The sequence below is a fragment of the Manacus candei genome, unplaced genomic scaffold, assembly GCF_025592945.1.
Source record: "Manacus candei isolate 608988 ecotype Guabito, Panama unplaced genomic scaffold, ASM2559294v1 h1tg000103l, whole genome shotgun sequence".
In the NCBI taxonomy this organism is placed as follows: domain Eukaryota; kingdom Metazoa; phylum Chordata; class Aves; order Passeriformes; family Pipridae; genus Manacus; species Manacus candei.
The window spans coordinates 2,472,939-2,490,062 of NW_026138151.1; the positions used below are offsets into that span (position 1 = coordinate 2,472,939).

The 17,124-nt window shown below is 46.4% G+C and overlaps 1 protein-coding gene across 20 annotated transcripts in view; it reads left to right on the forward strand.

The window, feature by feature from the left end:
- FBRSL1 (fibrosin like 1) overlaps nucleotides 1–17,124 on the forward strand; it is a 506,568-nt gene that overhangs the window by 437,067 nt on the left and 52,377 nt on the right. For all 20 annotated transcript variants that reach the window (XM_051769062.1, XM_051769069.1, XM_051769078.1 and 17 more), the window contains one exon: nucleotides 14,359–14,404. In XM_051769062.1, the coding sequence (XP_051625022.1) occupies nucleotides 14,359–14,404 (46 nt within the window). The remainder of the gene's footprint in view (nucleotides 1–14,358; nucleotides 14,405–17,124) is intronic.

Genomic DNA, 17,124 nt, shown 5'->3' on the forward strand with positions numbered 1-17,124 from the left:
AAAAGCATCTCCTGTGCAAAGCTGGTGGTTGAACACACACCAGTGGTGTTCCCCCTCCAGCTGGGCAGCTTTCCCCTGCCCAGAGCCAGGGCCCTTGGGCAGGTCACATGTGTGGCTGTGCTGGAAACTCCAGTTGGTGGCTGAGCACAGCAGGCATCGGCCAGTGACTCAGAAAACGTCCCCCCCGAGACATCACCACAAAGGGAGAGGAGCAAAGCCAGATCAGTGGTGCTCTGCACATTCACAAGTCCGTGAGCAAACACAGTAGAGACTTTTAGAACACAGAACCTCTGGCAGACATCTGCCATTCACCACGAGCAAACAGAACTTCATGGGCAAAATCCTATTGGTGTATGTGGAAAATAAACCTGGTAATTGCCCTGCAATTATGCCTTATCATAACAACTGCTGTTAGATGGCTTGTCCTGCTGCAGTACACCACCTTCCCAGTACGAGTCACGCGTTTACACTTCAGCCTTCCATCCTTCTTGAGACGTGCCAGACTCCAAATGGAGCAGAACCGTGTTTTTGTTGGAAATAGCTGGATACTGATAGAAGCCAGTTACTGGGAGATGTTTCTTATAGTTTGTGCGTGAGGAAATGGCCTGTTTTTGTGGTCAGCAGTTGGCATGGTATGTATTTGACTGCTTTAATAGTTTTTGCAACCCCACCCAGATACTCACTGTAGTACAAAAGAAATAAATCTGGAATTGCTGCATGGGTGTAGCTGATCACATATTCACCCTATTAGCTTCAGCTGGCTTGTAGAGTTCCTGTACCCAGAACATTGGGAACACAGAGCTTTTTGAAATAAAACTAGCTGTTCCCTACGTCAGATCAGTTCATGTCTGTACAGATGGTTTCTCAACTGGAATTGCCAGTAACATCACTGGCAAAGGCTCTGAATGACATTTTTTGTTCATTTGGGTTTGGGGGGATTTTTTTGTTTTGTCTCTCTGATTGCATTCATAAAGGAAAAATTGCAAAGAAAAGAGCCAAAGGAAAGTCAAGAGGCATTGTACAAGAAGGAAAAGGTTGTAGCAGGGAGGCATAATGTGTTGGAAGTGAAAGACCGTTCCCGTCTATTGGGGATTTTCTCAAGAATGTGAATGTACACATCTACCAGAAGAATGGGAAAAGAAGGGCTGACACTTTGTGGGGTTCAGACAAAAGAATATCGATCCTTTTCCCTTCACATCAAGTGGTCCATGGAAATTAAATTGTCCTCTCAATGCAGGGGGGAGTTCCTGTCCAGAATGGATCACAGCATGGTGGTGACTGTAAAGAGGTTTTCTCTTCTACTACCTTGCTCCACGGGGCATTTGCTTGAAGAGCATAATTAGGATATGCATCTGGAAAAACACACTGCCAGGCACAGATACAGTAACACACTGGAACTCAAGTGTATTTTAGTCTACTGCAGACAGAAAAACTAAGATGAGCACTGTCTAAACTGACTTCCCATGAACTTTCTCTCACCATTTCTTCACATACTTTGGCCTGTGCACATACAAACCTCTTTCTGTAATGGAGAACGCTGGGCTAATTAAATGCCACGAAAGAAATTCTAAGTAAGAGGAAATTTGAAAAAGAGAATGAAGACCTGGCTGGTGAGGCCAGGCAAGCTTTTCGTGCTTTGGACAGGGGGCACGAGGAGGCTGGGTAGCTCTGCTGGCCCAGGGTTTATGGTGTGGCTCTCGGTGCCACAGCTGGTTTCTCAGAGCTGGGAGGTGGTGAAGGGAGTTTGTTGTTGGCCGAGTTCATCTCAGATTGGGGGGGTGAGGTGGCGAGATGCAGGAACTGAGAGTCTTTTAGTAATTTTGGAGACAAGGATGAGAAGATTGTTTGTGAAAGCAACTGGAATGGGGCATGGAAAAATCCAGGAAGGCTCTTTTACCCACGGGTGAAACTGTCTCTTTGGTTTGGACTGTAGCCAGCGGCACAGAGTAACAGAAACTTTTGAATTCGTGCATCTGCTGCTTGGCCAGTCCTGGCTGGAGACTGTCAGGGCAAATGGAGCTGCCTGTTCTGGAACCATTTTAGCTGGAATCAGCTCCCAGAAGATGGTTGTTAATAACTCACATCCCACCAGCCCTCTCCTCCTTCGCTCCACTCCCTAAAAACTGGGCTGAGAGACTGTGCAGGAATTTGGGCTGTCCCGGGTAGGCCAGGAGCAAGGTGACAAGCCCTGGCTGGGGTCATCTGCTAAAGCCATTGCTGTTCTGCAGAGCAGCCTCAGCTGGGAGCACGGCCGTGTCTGAATGCTGGGCTGACTCTCTGTCTGTTTTAATGCTTTAAACAGGGCTGTGCATTCAGCAGTTATTTGTATAAGCGTTCTCCAGGCATTTGAAAAAGACTTCTGTTTTCCAGAAAAGAGGAGGAAAGAGGCCAGAAGGAACTACGTGGGGCAGAGTCGGGGCGAGCGATAGGGGAGCGGCCAAAACACTGGGGTTTGGCTGAGCCCGTGTGTGGGTGACTGTGGGCAGACACGGTGCTGCACGTAGGCTTACTAGGGCTCCCCCACACCTGGTATTAAATCAGGAAAAAGCCTTCCACCTTCTGTTGCTGGGAGTTATGCTTTTTAGAGCCGAGTTCGACAGTTGTTATTGCAATTTTGTGGTGCTCTTTTGATTTACAGCTGTTTTTACGACCATTGAGGCAGCCACAAATCGAGGAAATCTCATAAAACAGAGAGTAAACGTCTCCTTCACAACCCAGGCAGAGTTTTGGCATCCGTGCTTATTCCATAGAGCAGGATGTGTAAACAATATTGTGTCCCCTGAGTGGCTGATATCAGTACAGTTAAGTGGTAACAGCTTGAAAAATGCATTTCTCGTATATTAGCGGTAAAACTCGAAATGGGCCCCCAGGCTAAAGTAAATTGGTGACATTTTGCAGCAGAAAGGGAAAAAAAAAAAAAAAAGGGCAAGGATTGGAAATGCAGAGCCCCAGCTTTGAAAGCTGTGGGACTGGAGCCAAAGTTGGATTTATCTGCATTATTGCAGTATGGAAATAAATGGATCCACCACACTTGTTGCAAAGCATATCTAATTGGAGAAGACAGATTATATGTTGGCTGAAAATGGGGGACTACCCCCTTCACCACCTTTTTATGCAGAAGATGAGGTCAGTTAATGCCATATTTAACCAAGGTGCAACAATGAGAGCTTCTTTCTTGACTTATTGTATAGCACAGAAGAAATGCTTGGTGACTCTTTCCTGTAAAAAGTAGGTGAGTGCACTTCACTGCCCTTGGACGAGTGAGGGATGGGAAACCAGATGCTTTGCAGATGTGAACCAGAGTCTTCCCTCCATATTTTTTCCTCCACAGCCTCTGTTTGTAGGGAAATTTATACGCTGTCCTGGTTCCCTTTTTTTAGGTGTTCCTAATCCTGTCTGATGGGTCTTTAAATCCTCGTGCACCCTGCAGTGAGCTTTCTGTTAGAGTGAGGGTGTCCGTGTGTGGGAACAGAGCTGTGGGGAGCAGCTAATCCAGCAGAGACATCCTTTCCCTAAACTGTAGAAACACAAGACCTGAGAGAGAGAGAGAGGGAGAAAGGTGGGCAGACTCGATAATGAAGTTTAAAGAGTCAATCTGATAAACACCAGAGAGACAGCTTCTACAGTTTCCCCGTGTTTTGGGATTACTGCATTCGTATTGTTTACCTGATGAATATTTGATGTTTCCTTCACATATAGAGTTGCTGTTATCTCATTGGGGTGACGGGAGGTATCATTGCCCTGCTTACCCATGGGTCTGCTGAACACCACACGTGGGGGTCCAGCCCAGCTCAGATTAATCTGGTGTCTGTTGGCAGGGAAGGGCTGTGAGAAGACCTTCCACAGCTGTTTGCTTCAGAGAGCCTGGCAGGGACTCCTCCAATAAAAAAGCTGTCGTTCCTTTCCTGGACTAATACACAGCATCTCCTTGCCCAATGCTAATTAACCTAATGGATACTGTTAAAACTGGGCATCTGCGAGGGTTGGTAGACCAATAATCCAGGTGGTTTGGGAAATAGTTTTCTCATTGGATCAGGAGAGGGGGGGAGGGCAGATGATCATTCATTTTTGTTTGATTCTGTTTCCCGGTGCTGTCTGAAAAGAGCTGGCCTGGAGATGTTCAGTTAGGCTGTGTGAGTGCTCTATTTCTGCAGTTTCCATGGGCAAGATGGGAATGGCCCTTCCCCAGGATCACGCCCACACACGGCGCTGTTGGTGGTAAAGCTGCAGTGAATGACATTTTTATCCAGAGGTTATTTGTTGAATTCTTTGCTGGTGTGTTAACAGAAAGCACTGGACAGGAGGTGGTTGCAGTGTTTGCTTATGAATGTTGGTAACATTTTTATTAAAGTTGTACCTTCTGGAGCCATGTTGCTGCGTGGGAATCTCAGCTTACATACATAGTACACTTCAGAGGAAAAATCCAGCTGTGTGTCTTGGTTGCAAGGATTAAACTTGAAAACTTAAAAAATTAGAAGTGAACGTTGACAAATGCAGACAGATGCCTGATTTGGTTTCCTTTAAAGATGTGTTAGATTTTAAATCTCTTCTGTGTGGGTCCCCGTGGTCTTTATAATTATTTTGCATTGTCCTGACACAAGCACAAAGCTGGAGGGCTGCAGCAGGTACTGGCACTAAGGTACAGGAGAGCAGTGTCTGAACTATATAGTCCAGTGGCAGGCAAATCCCCTAAATCACTGTGCTCTTAGAGAGGCTGAAGTGCTTGGAGGGGGCAGGGACAGCACTGCTCCAGTGCAGCTCACACCACTGTAATATTCATCTTGTAATAAGAATGTCTCCTACACATAATTCTGGAGGGATTGAACATTTCCCAGTAAACCTCTTAGCAAGGCTGCTGAATTACAAAGAGGAGATACTTCTTAGGTGGTGAAGCTCTGCAGGAGCTGCTCCTGCCTGCCAATGCTCCCACACCCGGGCACATCCTAACGCTGCGTGGCAGATGCTGGTGGGCCAGAGGACCCATCCAAGAGCTCTCAGCCTCTTGGGGTTTGCCTTCACATTCAGTATGAATGCATCCAGCACACTGCAACTCTGGGGGAAGCCAGGGATGTGTTTTGTGTCCAAACCAAGTAATTTTCTGCATAAAAGGGGAGCCCACTTCAGCAGCCCCGTCCTCCTGGGCTGCACAGCTGTGCAAGGAGTGGACCTGGGAAAGAACGGTGCTTTTGTGCAGCACAGTTATGTGTTTAACATAATAAATGTTTATTGTCCTCTGGAGCAAAGGAGCAATAGGCTAAATTATAGCCCGGGGAGGGAAAGCTAGAATCATGAGGTATAGGCTGTTAATTATCTTCTTTTTTTTTTTTTTTTTTTTAAGCTGTCATAATGTACTGGTGTTTTCTTGCAGCTCCCCCCTCCCCTGCTCCATTACCTCCACCACCACTATCTCTAAAATATCTGCTTCCCGTACCACTGTGCCCTCCTCCTCTCTGGCCTCCTGCTCTTTCATTTGTAAGGCATCTCTGGCCTCCTGAGAGATTTGTGACTTCTCTCCCAGCAGCCGCTTACGGTGATAAAGGCCCTCAGACTGCCTCTCTCTGATTAATCAGCCCTCGTGCAGCCTCGATAGGGTGTTAATTTGTAAACTCAGTGGACAGGCAACCGTGATAAGCCTCCACAGCTGCTGTGTGTCTGCCTGGGGGATGGGCAGATAAGGCTCCAGCCCTGGGATGCCGCCAAGAAATATTTTGGAGCAGTGAATTAGAAACAACAACAACAAAAGAGCCTTCTGCACAGGCACTCCTCTGAGGTTGCTGCGGGTAAGACAGCAAGTTTCAATGGCAGTGGACAAGAGCTGCCTTCCTGATAAGCTCCCTGACCCCCCCAGGCCCAGGAAAGGGCCATGTCAGGATTGCATCCGTCACTGGGGAATTCTGTCAGAGGGATGTCCGTGTGCCGTATGTCATGGTCCGGGCTAGGAGGATGATGCAACCTTCTCTGTGTCTCATGTATTTATTGCAGTTAACCTGATGTTTTTCGGAGAGTTTGACACTGTCTGGCTTGACATGTCACCTGCAAGAGAGAGGTGGACACTAAGGGCATTCAGAACAGCATCGGTGTCAAATGATTTTGGAGTGTCCTCAAATGTTTGCTCTGTGATGTGGTTCACAGAAAGGTCCATCCAGGGTCTGCTACATATCCAGTGTATGGATTAGGGAAGACAGCATTTCCCCTAAAGAGACCATCCTGAGTGCTCTGAGGCCTCAGAGTATTGCAGTGCTCTGAGAATTAGCAGAGCTTGGGGTTAAGCTGGGGAATACCCAGGCAGATTGGAGCAGGCTGCAGTGATGACAGGCATGTATTCTGTTTGTCTGCTCAAGGTGGTTATGTTGAATGTTTCTGGTGTGCTCATGCATTTTTCCCTTTCTTATTGAATTGATTATGTTTTATTCAAAAATTGAAAAGAGGAGATATTTCACTGAGTTTGTATCAGCACTTTGGTTTAGCTGGATCCTAATGGTTCTGCCATTGTTGGCCTCCCTAATTGTTCTAATATTATCTGACAACATGCAACAGACCATGGAAGCGGTTCCTTCCCTGTCTGCCAATGCAGGTTGTTATTCAGTTATTTTTGAACTGCAGCAATCCTTAGACAGACAGTGACCTTTTTATGAAATCAAATGTCTTGCAAAACCCTCTCGGTCTCTGAACTGTGATTTATAGCCGTTTGTGTTGGAGAAAGCTGCAGGTGGGATTTGGGTGACACATAATTGGTTAAAAGATAAAATAAAATGAAGGTTGCCCTGCTGGTACAGTGATGGCAGGAGCTACAGGAATGAATTGCTTGGCAGTGCAGAGCCTGGCCCTCCTCCTCCCACCCTCCTCTGTCGCTTGCCAAGTCCTGTCTGGCAGGCCATTACAATGATAAATGCAGGTAGCTGGCAAAGACCACAGCTGAGAGTTTGTTCTAGCATGCCAAGCCCTGCTTGGCATTCCCAGTTGGTGCCAGCATTTGCACTCTTACTCAGTTTGACGGAAACCAGGACATGAGGTGTGAATTTATGTCCGCATCCTTCCAGGAGAGAGTTGGGATAATGAAATGCCAAGGCAGCCCTGGGAGCAGCAGAGTAATTTGGTAGGTACCAAACAACAGTCTGCCACCTGTCATTCCCAGCACAGTCCCTGCTCTCTCCCATCACTCTTCCTGCAGTGCAGCCTTTGAATTATAAGAAGTTTTAGGTAGTTCTGCAAAGAGCACTCGCCATTCCGTTTGATTTAGTGCAAATAAAAAGCCATACCCCAGCCAAATAGATAGGCTGGCGAGATAGTTTCAAGCTGTAATGACAGTAATACAAACTACTCTGGTGGTATGTTCACAGTGTTCCCAGCCTTTCCTACTCACAGGTAGGTTTTCCCTTACATTTTTATCAAGAGCTAAAGCAGTAATCAAATCTGTGCTTGCCTAAGACCGATGTCTGGGCAATGGAAAAATTTTGCATGTGGAAGTGCAGGCTGAAAAGCCTCTTTGGGAGGGGGGATCAGCTCTCAGGGAAAGGCATGGGGGCCCTGATGTTCGAGATGTTTAAAAACAGACCACACAAAGCCTTTTTCCAAGTGTATCATGGGGAATTGTGTTTCCCTGACCGTGGTGTGTATCAGTTGGCCTTAACATCGCTGCCTCCAACCTACAGGGAGAGCTGCAGCCTGATCCAGGGGCACAGGACTGTCCTCTGGATACCATTCATAGACCAGAACATCCAGGAGCATTTAAACATGTAGTGAAGGGAAGTCAGTGCTGATTAGAGTGAAAAATAGCCAGGAGTGTAAAATCAAGGTGGATTTGGTAGCTATTGGGAGCTGAGGTTTGAAGGAGGAATATACTTAGATAAGGACCAGGTGCTCCTTAATTTAAATTAGGACACGCAGGCACACTGACATTAAGCAAGTATTTTGGCTGATTTAATGAGGGTCAGCTGGAAATGTTCTTTTCTGGTCAGTGACTCTGGAAACAGCTGAGGGACCTTTTGCAGCTGTATTACCAGCCTTGGTGAGGTCCAGAAACTCTCCCATTGCCTCCCTTCTCCTCCTTTACTGAATTTTTTTCAGTGCATGTACTTATTTATTTATCGGAGCTGAGCTGGGAAGGAGAGGGAGTTTGATCTTTTCCTTTGGGAGACAGCAACTGCTCCAAGGAAGATGAATCCTAAAGCATCACTAATGGAGAGGGTAGGAAGGGGAGAGCTCTGGGCTATAGCTGCTCTCTGGGGGCTGGAGGGATGGTTTGAGGAGAGAGGGAAGAGGGGTTAGCAGGCCTGTGCCCCGAGGCTCTGATGGCAGCCGTGCCAGGGTCAGTCCCACGGGTGTCAGTCCCCCTTTGTCAGGGGCAGAGGTGTCTGAGCGATGAGCAGCAGGGCAGGGCACGTTTAAGAATGGCTGTTGCTGCTTAATTTGGAGTAGTTTGTTCAATTCCACAACAGTTGTAAAACAATGAGGAACATGCTCAGGGTTCAAAACAGTGTTAATTTAAGCTTATCACTGTCTTGCCAAAAGGGAAGGTCCAAACCAAAACGTCGGGCTTGCGGAGAGGCAACGAGCTTGGCTCCTCATTGCCCTGCTCTGAGTCAGACTGGACTGTATTTCCTTTGGTGCCTTCCAGTCCTCATCCACTTCGCCTCACGTTCTGTTTTCCATCATGTAAAGTCAGTGTAATTCAGTGGTGAATTGGGACCAGTGATCTCTGCTTCTGGGCTCTCTATGGCCTAATTTAATCCTGTGTTCCCAGTCTCGTGCTGGCTTCTCAGAGGGGCTGTGGCATGTGTCATGGTTATGTAAACTGCTGAGGTAAATAAGTGTTCTTGGAAGAAAAAGTGACAAGAGACAAGTGCATGGTGACAGGCCAGGACCAGAACAGTACTGGACTGTGTGCTAAACAACTGTGAGTGGGAACCTAAACAAGTGTGTTGCTGTGTAGTCCAATCCAAGAAACTTTTTGTTTCTGATGGACCTTCTGTAGAGTAAATTCTCATGAAAGATATGGAAGACCCATCGCTACTTCCCACATAGGGCCTTGAATAATAATTGAACTAGGAGTATCTGTGGCATTTAAGGCATTGCTATTTCAATAAGTCGTTGCCTTTTCGGGGTGGTTTTGCTTTGTGTTTCACTGTGATGTGTTATGGTGTAACTAAAAGTACAACTGGTTTTTAGGACTGTTGCTAGAAAGGTGGAGAACCATTCTTGATTAGAGAATATTATTTGTTATTAGCCCTTCTTTGCACTGGAGATCAACAGTCAGAATTTTGTAAGTGAACTCAACTATCTGCTGTAACCAGATTTTCAGAACAACCTGGTCACCATTTAAATATCTAAATGGATTTTTGAGAATACTTTGTACCCAGTAGCTCCATTCAGATTGGTGCCCCAAAGGCAGCTGCTGAGTGCTGAGCCCTCTTGAAAGCCCAGTCTATAAATTCTGTGTGAAGATAATCACAGTGTGGATTTGTAGAAGTCCTGTTCCCTCTTGCTTAATCCCTCACACAGCTGGGCTGTGCTGTGTCCCAGCCAGCCATGTACCACAAAACTGGATTTTCCTAGAAGGTTCACAAAAAGGTAGTTCATGTACTGCTTATTCCAGCTTATTTTCCTGTGACGATGCATGCAATGACTGACTTGCAGGTCTGACTTTTCTTTTGTCTTCTTAATGGAGCTGTGATTTCCCTCTAGAAATAGTGCAGGTTTTGGAAACACTATAGGTTCCCTTGAAACATCCCTTCACAATGCAAGCAGTGTTGCCCATGGGTTCCTTCTGTATTCTGAAATATGTTGAGTACTTTCTTGGTCTTAAGGGGGATTTTTAGTTTGGTTTTTTGTGTGCATGTGTGTGATTTCCAGGTTCCTCTTGCACCTTTCCATATGTATCAGTTTCCATTTCCTATAGAAGAATCACAACTCAAACAATACCTTCCTGTTTTAGTTAGTGTTCTCATATTACTGGATGAAGGGTCTGGTGTGAATGACTTGCAGAGTGAAATGGAAGCTGGTAAAGCAGTGCTGAAGTGCTGGAATCCTATGCTGGACGAGCAGTCGAGTGGCATCGGAGTGGTCAGTAAAAGCAGGGGAAACAGATCAAAGGGAAGGATGAAAATTGATCCAAAATTGGTCTGTGCTTTATGCTGAAAGTTTCTGTAAGCATATCCAGCACTTCTAGTTTGAAAATCTCCCAGAGAAGGGTTTTCTTGTGAGCTTTTTAGTGCTTGCTAAGTTCAGTAGCTGTGCAAACAGTCTCTCTTGAGGCTGGCTCTTGGCTGTCTAGAAGATAGGCAGCCATCCAGAAATAAAATTTAAACTGTATTTTACTGTCTCCTTTACCTTCTGCCTACCGTGCTGGACTCATTTGGAGGCAGTGCCTGGCTTTTGCCCTGTGCATGACATACATACCCAGTCCCTAACACCATTTCCCTTGCTCCTTGTGAACCAGAACTGGAGCCTTATTAGCAATTTCCCCATGTCTTGCTATCAGGCTCCTGAAGTATCCGGCTTGGATCTGGCATTCAGTGCTCCAGGAGACGGCGAGAGGGTCCACAGAGCCTCTGCTGTTGGTGATAAGGAATGGGTTTATTCCCTCTTAGCCATTTTATTGGCTACAGGGAAAGGGGGGGGGAGGGAAGTAATTACTGCAAGCCCTGACATAGTTTATAGTGCTGTCTCTGTCAGATGATGCTGTTCTGTTATATATAATCATTAAATTATTAATCTGTAAGAGCTCTTACACCTTTCAGCTGCCTTGGGTTAGTGGGAACCGGGATGGATGAGGCATGGACTTCATTATCCCTCACTGCTCACCTTCAGAGCAGAGGGTGTGCTACATCCTTTGTGGTTACCACCTCACATTTTGAGGAAAAAGCTGCCTTTGCTGAGCTTTTAGTGCTGAAAATTGAATCGGTGTTGATGTGTGCTGGGCTCAAGGGGAGGAAGGGTGAGGGACAGGAGCACCACTCCTGTTTGCTTTCTGCACAGCAGAAAAGGGCAGAAATGTTGTTTTCTTCTGCAGTGTATTCAGCCTGGTCTCAGCCTCACAGAAATGGGTGGAGGCATTCTCCCCTTTAGGCCTGGTGTAGAAAAGAAAGAAACTCAAAACGAGACAGGGGATTGGTAACTTTGTTGAATAAGCCACAAAGGGGACCTGCAAGGCTTGGTGTCATTGAAAGAGTGCTGAGTCTGAAACGTTCCATCAGTGTGAGACTGCCTCAGAAACTGCTGCTCTCTGAAATCATTTGGGTGTGTTTGGGCACAGAGGTTAGATTTGCTTAAAATGCCAAGGTGGTTACTGGGGGCGAGGGTGGGACTGTGCAAGCAGCAGCTTTTATGAGCACAGGCCTTGGTGGGCTCTGTGGCCGTGCTGCAGCGGGAGGGAGATGAGCAGCAAGTGAACAAGGAAGGGTTGAGATGTCTTCTGTCTGTGAGCCTCAGGCTGGGGATGTCTCTTTGCCTTATGCAGCAACAAAAAGTAATTTGGGTTGTCCTCGATGTGGTCCTTCAGATGGAGACAGGCAGGAAGCAACGATAGCGGGGGAAAAAGGAAATTTCTCGTTTCATTTTGCATCAAGGAATGTGTGATTTCCTGGGATGGCTTGAATTTATACATAAAAGACTCCAAATGCCTGTTTTTGTTCACAAGGGAAAAATTCCACTTTTTTTTGGTGTTTTTTTTAAAATCTCCTCTTAAACATATGCAAATTATTTGCTTGGAACAGCAGAAATTTTGGGAGGGGACTTGTTTTAGCAGATGGGTTGGTTTGCTGGATTTTTTCACTCACTAGTGGGTTCCCTCAGACACATAGGTTTTATTGTATGCTTCCTTTAAAGGATGACTGGTAGGGTTGAATGATGAATTCAGGCTCTTCCTCCCCCAGCTTCCCTCCTGCCTTTACAGCAGCTTGTAGAATATCCTATAGCACAGGCATTCCCTGTTTCAGAATGGTGCTGATGCCAAAAACTGCTCAGATCTGGAGCTAGAAATCACCAGAAACGAGAGCAAAAGTTACAGTAAACTCTAGGTGTGAAGGTTTGTGTCTGTGAACTGGAGCTGTGATGTTGAAAACGCTGCTCTGTAAATGTTGACTCTGATTGTGGAAGGCGGTGGCACGTGCTGATAGCAGAGGGCTGAGCAATAATCCGGGTGCTTTACTTTCTCTTAAAAGTGAACTTTCTGGCCTGACTTCCTTAAACATTGTTTTATATAGTCTGGACCTGTAGCACTGAGATCTTTAGCTCACAGTTCAACAGTGCCAGTCTGTATTTAGCCCCTGGTAAAGGGGAGTGAGCTGGTGGCTGCCGTGTGTTGGTGGGACCCAGCTCTCCAGACCAGAAGCACAAAGCTTCTCCCAGCTGGGGTGGCACGTCCTGCAGCCATGGCTTGCTCCTGACGGCTCCCAGGGAAGGGCAGCTCTCCCAGCAGGCTGCTGGAGACCCCACACCCCAGCAGCAGGACCCGGCACTTAGGATTTGTGGCTCAGCAGCCAGTTTACTGCCTGGGCTTTAGTGCAAGCCATGGTGAAGTTTCACTGCCTGTAAAATGGGGGAATCTTATTTATCCACCTGCCATGTGTCAGAGTGCTTAGGGAGTGCTTTGAGACGGGCCCTGGCTTTGTGTGAGCTGTGTTAGTGTGGGTGAGTTCCCAGGGCCTGCAGATGTGTTCTGCGTCCGTGCTGACTTTGTGTTGATTATGAGTGAAAAATCTCCTAACAATGGGTTGTAAATTCAGAGTTGGCTGTCAAACGTTTTATGCACCACTGTTGTTGCTGCTGTGTGACACTGTTAGACTTTCTTTGCAAACCAGCCTAGGCAAAACCTTGTTTAATCCTGGTTCTTCCTCTTTTTAATCCATGCAGTGAAGGGATCGTGCAGGTAACTGATTTTCCCTAAGATTTTAGGATCCTTTTGCTGAGCTGTGTAATGATCATACATGCCACAGCTACACGTGCAGCTTTGTTGTGGACATAATTCAGAATTTCTTTCTTATGTGTCTCAGCCTCAACCTATTTTTCATGTTGTTTTCCCTCTCTTTTTTATACATTTGCATTAAGTAAGACATTCAGTGCTTGCAGTGCCACTTTTCTTGGAAATAACATTAAAAGATCACTCTTGCTTCTTACTATATCTCATGCAGATCTTCTTGCATTTTACTATTTGTTTTTTTCCTTCTGAGTCGTCATTTAAAATATATAGCAATGTAATACAATTCATAGTGCTCTTTATCATGCAAATCTCCCAAGGCACCTTAGAATAAAATCAATAAAATCAAAAATAAAATCAGCTTAGTTCAGCCGTGGGTTGAATTAATTCATTGTTTTTAAAGCAGAGTCAGGGGAAAAAGGCGTTTTTCACTTCCAGTATCTTTTGCTCGTCAGCTTTGTACTTCACCCCATTTTATTCATGCAGCAGTCAGTGCCAACACGTTGGCAATACTTTCAGCTATCTTGTAGATGGTAGTAATGTAGTAATGCTGATCGTGCTCCTGCTCCCAGACCAGCTTTGATTCTGGAGAGGCTACTTGCTATTTTATCTGATGGCGAGGAGGAAAAGCTTATGCTGAAATAGGTTGACTGTTTGATATCCGTTGGGGGGGGAAAGGAAGCCATCAAATTAACTCATAAAAGCTTTATTTACGATGAACGGACTTTTTTTCCCTCTCTGTCGTTATCATCTTGTCTGTAACCCAGTGACCCTGATTATCATGAAGCTGTTTACAAGGTTTAGGTTAATTGGATTTCTTTAACTATTTCCCAGAGCTGTGAGGAGCACAGATCCACTGCTGTGGAGTTCAGAGCATAGTGCAACCCAGTCTCCAAGAGGAAGATGTTTTATTTCATACTCAACTAAGTGCATAGCAGCATGTACCAATCATTTGGCATAATATTAAATAACACCCTCCTTCATACGGATGTGTTCAGTTGCAACTTGTGTTTCCAATACACAAATTACATTTTGCATGTTCAGCAAGAAATGAGCTTATTTTCAACGAGAGAGCCTTTGAAGTGTGTTTTGGTTTGTTTTGTTTTGTTTTTTTTCCTTCAGCTTGATAGCAGTTTCACTGGTTTTGTTTTTATACGAGGAATCATGGATAAAATTAGCTGTGCATTGCATGGTTGCCTAAATAAACGAGACAAGAGGATATAGTTGGGTGAGATCAGGACAGTACTCGTGTATACGCTTTGCTCTCATCTCCTCAGGATGCATGCTTGTTCTTTAATGGCACAACATTGCACCCTCCAGGTGCAATGTGCAACTGCAGGTCTACAGATAATCGACTTGTTTTATGAGCTGTGTTTTTGTGAGCAAGCCTTCCGAATTTCTCCTTCAGTATTATTCACCCTCTTTTTCTCTTCCTTTTTCAGGCTTCTGTAGGCTCTGAGAAGCTGTTCTCTCCTGCAGCAAATAAAGGTAAGTGACCTGGAGAAATGCTTTCCTTATCTTACAGCAAGAGATTCGGGTTGTGAAATCTGTATTGTGAGAATAGCAAGACATCAGTTTTGCCAGAGCCTTTAGTTTGGCCACACACATTGTCATAAAGATCAGCTTTACAGGCTTGTGATGATTAAGTTGAAATTTAGAGCTGCATTGTCTCAGTGTGGGGTGGGATTTCTTCCCTTCCAGTAAGATTTGTAATAAATGTCTTGGAGAGAGGGTTTACTGACAAAGGAGAAATTAGTCCTTGCTGACTTGAAGCATAGGGGATATGCTTTTCTCTCTAACACAATCAAATCCTCATTTCTTTTAATCAAATCAATATTTTGGTGCTGCCTGTATCCTTCTCCAAGGGCTTGCCCATCCCTCTCCCCCCGTGCCCACGGAGCATTCCTGCCTCTCCGTCCAGGTTCTCCCAGCGAGGGGGAAGGTGATCAGCACATTGCAGGGTTTCAGCTCAGAGCTCCCACTATTCCTGTTAATGAGAGTTACCTGTGATAGGCACTGGGTGTTGCTAAGAGACTGTGCCGTTCACATTCCCCTTGGGAGGCACGGTGACATATCTCTAAATACGCCAAGCCCTCCTCTGAGGGCTCGGTGCAGCCATAAAGCAGGGCTGCTCTAGTTTCATGTGTTCCCAGGGATAATCTCACTGAGATGGATGCTGGGCAAAAATACCGAAGAAACGGCCTTGGAGGGGGCAAACTGTGGTCCATGATGGAAAGCCTTGGGCTGGGAATGGTTCCACATCACCGTGCGAGGGGGTCTGTGTGGCTCCGAACGGGTTGTCGGGGCATGTGGCTGTTTGCAGCGTGCTCAGCACTGAGCTGCACAATGAAATGGCTTCAGAGCAGTAATGAATGTTAGGGGCATGCAAATACCCCAAAGAGGGGAGATGAGGCCCATCAATAAGAAGTGATGAAATAAACCTTCTTGCCTTATTTCAGTGGGGCCAAGAAAGGAACGATTTGCAGTTGTGTAGGAGTAGGTGCTGGACACGGAAAGGCATTTTGGTGGTTGTGTGCTCCATCACCTGGATCCAGGCCCAGTTTATAGCTGGGCTCTTCAGCAGCAGTAACTATTAGGAATTCTCTTTCTTTCCAAGCTTTGCAGATTTTCAATGCCAAATGTAGGAACCGATGACAAGCCTATTATGTTATTACATTTGCAGATATTTTTACAAAAGTATGCAGCTTTATCTGGGGGGAAAAGGGAAGTTTAAACAAATGGTGGGGAAGAGCATTTCTCTCCTCTCACTTGGCTCGCTGATAAGGCAAACCAGATTGCCCATACGGCACTGCCTCGGCAAAACAAAAATCTTGCCATCCTGCATAATGCCTGGCACAGAGATCTGCTGGAGAGGCTTATGTTGAAGCGTTAGCAGCTTTGTTGGCTCCTCCTTGTGCTGAAGCCCAAGATCCCCCACCCCTTCATTTCATGGAGCAGCTCAGCAACATGAGTTTTCAAAATACCTCCCTATCAGGAAGTTAAATGTGCGAACGCTTGCGAATTTGCTGTCTTGAAGTTTGTGTTCAGTGCTGTTTATATCCCTGTAACTTCAGCCTGTTCCTGTTTGGTGTGATGTGGGTGTAGACATTGCCAGCTTTGGGTTCAGATGATGGCTTTTGTCTCAGACTCCTCTTTTACCCTGGTCCTGTACCGGTGTGCCTCGTGATCAGTATGGGCTGCCGTCGTGGGCAAGCTCTCCTGGGGGCTGCCTCAGCTTTTGGCACTTGCCTTGAGAGGTGAGAGAAATTTGCCTCAGCAAGATTTTATGCAGAAACCCAAACAGTGCTAAGTTTTACCCCTCGCCCTGTTATCGCTCCCGAAAGGCAGGAGCCGGATTTGTCTCTCGCACATGCAAATGAACAGGACCGGGCTCGGGGCTGCCATATGGCCGCGAGAAAGTGACTTTCAAAGCGCTGCACTTAAATTCCTTTTGTGAGATAAGAGCGTTGATTTAAGGCCATGTTCTCCGGGGCTGGAGCCGTGGTGGCTGTGTGGGGAGGGGATTAGCTTAACACGGTTTCCTGATGGGCACATGCGTGGCGTGGCACGTGCTCATCCTCTCCCGTGGGCATTTGCATTGTGCCCTTCTTTTGTAAACATTTGCGGCCTTTTTGGAGAGATATTAGCTAGCAAATGTGCAGCATCCGTGCTACAGCCTTTATTGAAGGTAACCAGGCTTTTAAAACACGTGAAGTGAATTCATTGTCTGGTGCAACTGCCCCAGTTCCCAGTTCATTGTCGTGCAGCTCCCCCTGTCCCCACAAACTTCCCTGGGGATGCGTTTGGCCCTGCATATTTGTTTTATGCCGTCCCAGTTTATCAGCAGCTTAGCAATGCAATTAAGTATTAAGATAGACGGGTTTCACTTATTTGAGGCTGGAACAGCTGTAAAATGTCACCTTTGACCGTATTTGAGGGCTGCACAAAGGGCCGGAGGAGCAGCGTCTTTTGTCTGGGGCTCTCTGGGTAGGGTTTGCCTTTGCCCCCTCCCCGCCGGGGCCGCAGTGGTGGCCGTGCTCCTCCTCCTGACACCAGTTCATCTGCAACAACAGATGCACGGCGTGGACATCCACTTGGGGACCAGTCACTACTGTGCTGCGGGGAGAGGTGTCCTGACCCGGGGTGACCTCGGCAGTCACAGCTGTGAAATGGGCTGAATGGGGCACTTTGAGCTTCCAGGAGAAGAG